General features: G+C 32.1%; 1 protein-coding gene across 1 annotated transcript; it reads left to right on the forward strand.

Annotated features, from left to right (window-relative positions):
* Positions 1 to 2,415: 2,415 nt before the first annotated feature.
* LOC119662471 (enhancer of rudimentary homolog) lies at positions 2,416 to 3,056 on the forward strand. Its single transcript, XM_038072094.1, has 2 exons — positions 2,416 to 2,505; positions 2,606 to 3,056. The coding sequence occupies exon 2, from the start codon at positions 2,652 to 2,654 to the stop codon at positions 2,988 to 2,990; it is 339 nt and encodes a 112-aa protein (XP_037928022.1). The 5' UTR covers positions 2,416 to 2,505; positions 2,606 to 2,651; the 3' UTR covers positions 2,991 to 3,056.
* Positions 3,057 to 3,735: the final 679 nt, after the last annotated feature.

Below are 3,735 nucleotides of genomic sequence, written 5' to 3' on the forward strand. Positions count from 1 at the left end.
TTCGTTATAACTTGAAATTTAACTTTTATCACGCATTCACCATCTCAGCGTTATTTTACCAAAAATTTGCTACGCTTCTGTTGCACTTTACTTCGCTTTCCATTGCTCTGTGTAAATAAACAAAAAAGGATACAAGTAAACAGTCAAATAAAAGTGGCAACGAAAGGAGCTAAAGCACAGAAAAATAATAATAAAAGAAGTAGAAGTAGAATAGTAAATAGAATGAATGAATGAAAGTAGCACAGATCTGCAAACAGAAATAAATTTCACTCAAAAGTAGCAGCCAAATAAAAAGACGAAAAAAGGATTAGTTCTCAAAGGATAAATCGTTGAAATTGGAGAGCTCGGAGAAACTTCTTGCTTGGCTAACATTAGATTTATGGCTTAGCATAAATAAAGCTTTTCTAAACAGTTTACAGTTGAGTTTTGCTGCCGACTGCAGCAGCAGCGCCTTCCTTGGCTGTTATCCTTGCGACTGTTGGCTGCTCCTTGCCGCTCTTGTTTTGCTGCGTTGCCGGATTGTTGTGTGCTTGTGCGGTTTAAGTTGTTGTGGCTTTCCCAGTCAATTTACGTTGTGCAGCTTAAATTTCCAGACAATGCCTAAATCTATTCTAAATAGTTTAAGATTCGAGTCTGAGTTGTTCAGTGTGTGGTTCAGTGTGTGATTCTGCAAAATGTTGCACATTGCCTGCCTTCAATTTATCAATTTTTGCTTTAACGACAACATACAGAGCATTTGATTTACAAGTTGAATTACTTATACGCCTTGTGGTTCCATGTTTGACAACTTTTGATTTATTAAAATATTAAAATAATTCTATTCGAATTTGATTCGAAATACATTTATTTAATTATTTTACTTCATATGCACTTTTTGGCAATATTTCATATACATTTTACATTAAAATCTGTTTAAAGAGAGAAAAAGTTTACTACTTCATTTATTGTAAATTATTGTAAAAGTAATTGATAGCGATGTTCCCAGATTCTTTTATTATTATAAGTTTTTCGCTATTATATATAGTGAGTTATGTAGTTTTTGCTCTATAAACTCGAATACTTATTACTTTTATTCAAGTTAAAAACCACAATTAAATAAGAAATGTACTGCATAGCTTTAGCCATAACACATCGACTGATAAGTTGATAGTAAAACCAATAACACAACAACCTTATTCTCAAAATTCGAATTTAACTTGAAAGTAGTATCCGTCAAGAGTAATACAATCGTTCCAACGTATCTCAAATTTTCTGATATCTTTCTTATCTGAGAATGAAGAATGATTTATCTTCTGCCTAAAAATATGCCACAGTTTAGGTCAGGACTTTTCTAAATCTCTTTCCCTTGAGCATTTTTTTAAAGTCGGCGAATAATTAGTAATCGGTGGGAGCCAAATCTGACGAATATGTTGAGCGCGAAAGCAGTTTGAAGTGTAATTCGAGATGCATTGTCTTGATAAAGAAAAACCTTTTTCTTCTTTATATGGGACCCTTGCTTCAAAATTTCTTCCTTCAAACGCAACAGTTAGGTTATGTAGTAATCGCTGTTAATGGTCTTGTTTCTTTAAATTTAGTCGATAAACAAAATTTTACACGCATACGACAATTTACACGCCATGACGTTACTAACTGTCTATTGAATTCTTGTTATTTTGGATGAGGTTCCCCGGGTATTGTCAACTCAGCTAACTACCACTTTGATTCCACAGTTAAATATAATATACAATTTTCGTCTATTGTTATTGACACCGATGTGAGGTATCAATAGGTGATGTAATAATGTGGTCACCTAATTGTCGAACTGTCAATACGAATGGCAGCGAAGCAGACCCATCAACATAGATTTATTCTTTAGTATGTGGGTGAATATGCAAAAATGACTTTACTTGTAACGAGTAACCGCAGCAATGACTATATACGACTATATAGTCTTCAGAAAATATTCAAAATGTAGGTGAATTTCGATGGTGCGATTCTTCGATGACTTTATAGTTTCCAGAAATGATATTGAGACATGGTCACCAAATTCATGTGACTTGATGCGAATGGAATATTTTTTCATGGCAATAAATAAATTACATGAATCTTTGTGAATAAGTCAGTAGCTTCTCTAAGCTTGAGCCTCTCAATAAAGTTTTTAAAATATTTCCATAAGGATTAAGGAGATGAAATCGTTTTTCTCTATTGATTCTGTTCAGTTTCTTTAATCTAAAATTGTACTAAATTTAAAAAAAGCAATACCACATATATTTTATTTATTATTTTTACTTAAGTTTAAATTAAATTAGTTTTCTTCAATTATCGAACATCATCTCAGTAAATTTCACATAGTATGTCATGCATTCAAATTTTAAATAGGTCTGGCAATGCCTTACTTACACTCAAAAATTTCAACTTTTTTCAAACTTTTAATTTGAAGAGTTCAAATCGTTGGCATACGTCTCGTTTGAGTTGAAATATAGACAAGTTCAGTTCGTAAGATAAAAAGTAACGGATTTAAAAAATGTAAGGCTTTTTTCAACTTTTTTTCATTAATACAATTAATTAAGTATCAAACATTTTAACTGTTACATATGAACAAGAAATTTTTTTCTGCTTATTTTAGTTGATTTGTTTCTCATTGGCATTTAAACATATTCTGCTGCTTTACAATGGCTCTAGTTATCTTATTGGTTGATCCCTTCAATTTCCAAAGTGGACGTACTTTCCTTGATTATGAAACTATGGATGCATGCATTGAAGGTATATGCCGGATGTATGAACAACATCTTGTACGTTTGTTTCCAACAACTGAAGTATTCACTTACGATCTGCGTGACCTTTTCAAATTCATGGATGGTTTTCGAGATTTTGCTGTTTTATTACGCGTTGGGACTGACACCTTTTCTCCACATAATAAGGAATGGATTAAGGATGAAATCGTTGCCTATATGCGTCTCAATGCTCAACCTACCGGTACATCTGCCGTTAAAACTCCTAAAAATGAATGAATGATGATCACTAGTGCCCATCAAAAATATGCCTTCAGTTTTTTATGTAATTATGTTCAATTTCAATTTACGGCTTATATAAATTAATGTTGGTAATAACTTTTTTAATTAAATAGTTTTTTAAGAAACATTAAAATGCGAAGGTCTTTTTAAATTATTACACATTTTCAGTTCTGAGACTGTTTACTCTATTGAAACTTGAGTGTTCCGCTTTATATAGGTTATGGAACCCGAACATTTCGACAAGCTCGAATATTAAGTTTAAGGTTTAGTAGTTAAGTTATATTAAGTAGAACTTGTGAATGGTTGGGACACTTTCACCAATCATAATTATATTCTAGCAATAAACATTTCACTTCTTCCCTTCGAGTGGGAACGAGCAAACATAATTTATACACATATATTAATTTGCTGGAGTCCAGCAGCCTTCGTCAGCCAATCCGATCAGTGGGTTCCATTCAGTGGGTTCCTATCGCAAGTTGTTATTGTCGAGATGCGCACATCCTCCATCGCATTTTCCAACAGCTGGTACTGAATCAAACACCTTACAAACATTAAGTAAAGTGAGTGAGGATTCGCCTGATCATATGGATTTATAAAATGGAATTTGCTTAGTATATTTTTGTACCTTAATTAACTTAATTTAATATATTAATAATTATTGTTGTTGTTTTTTTTTGTTTTGATAATTTTGTTTTTTTTATTACTTTTTTTTACCTTTAAGTCCCTGAGTTTTTGTTTTTTT

The sequence above is a fragment of the Teleopsis dalmanni genome, chromosome X, assembly GCF_002237135.1.
Source record: "Teleopsis dalmanni isolate 2A chromosome X, ASM223713v2, whole genome shotgun sequence".
Lineage (NCBI taxonomy): Eukaryota > Metazoa > Arthropoda > Insecta > Diptera > Diopsidae > Teleopsis > Teleopsis dalmanni.

Coding starts and splice junctions, on each gene's coding strand:
- LOC119662471 (XM_038072094.1), top strand. CDS start 2,652: ATGGCTCTAGTTATCTTATTGGTTGATCCCTTCAATTTCCAAAGTGGA.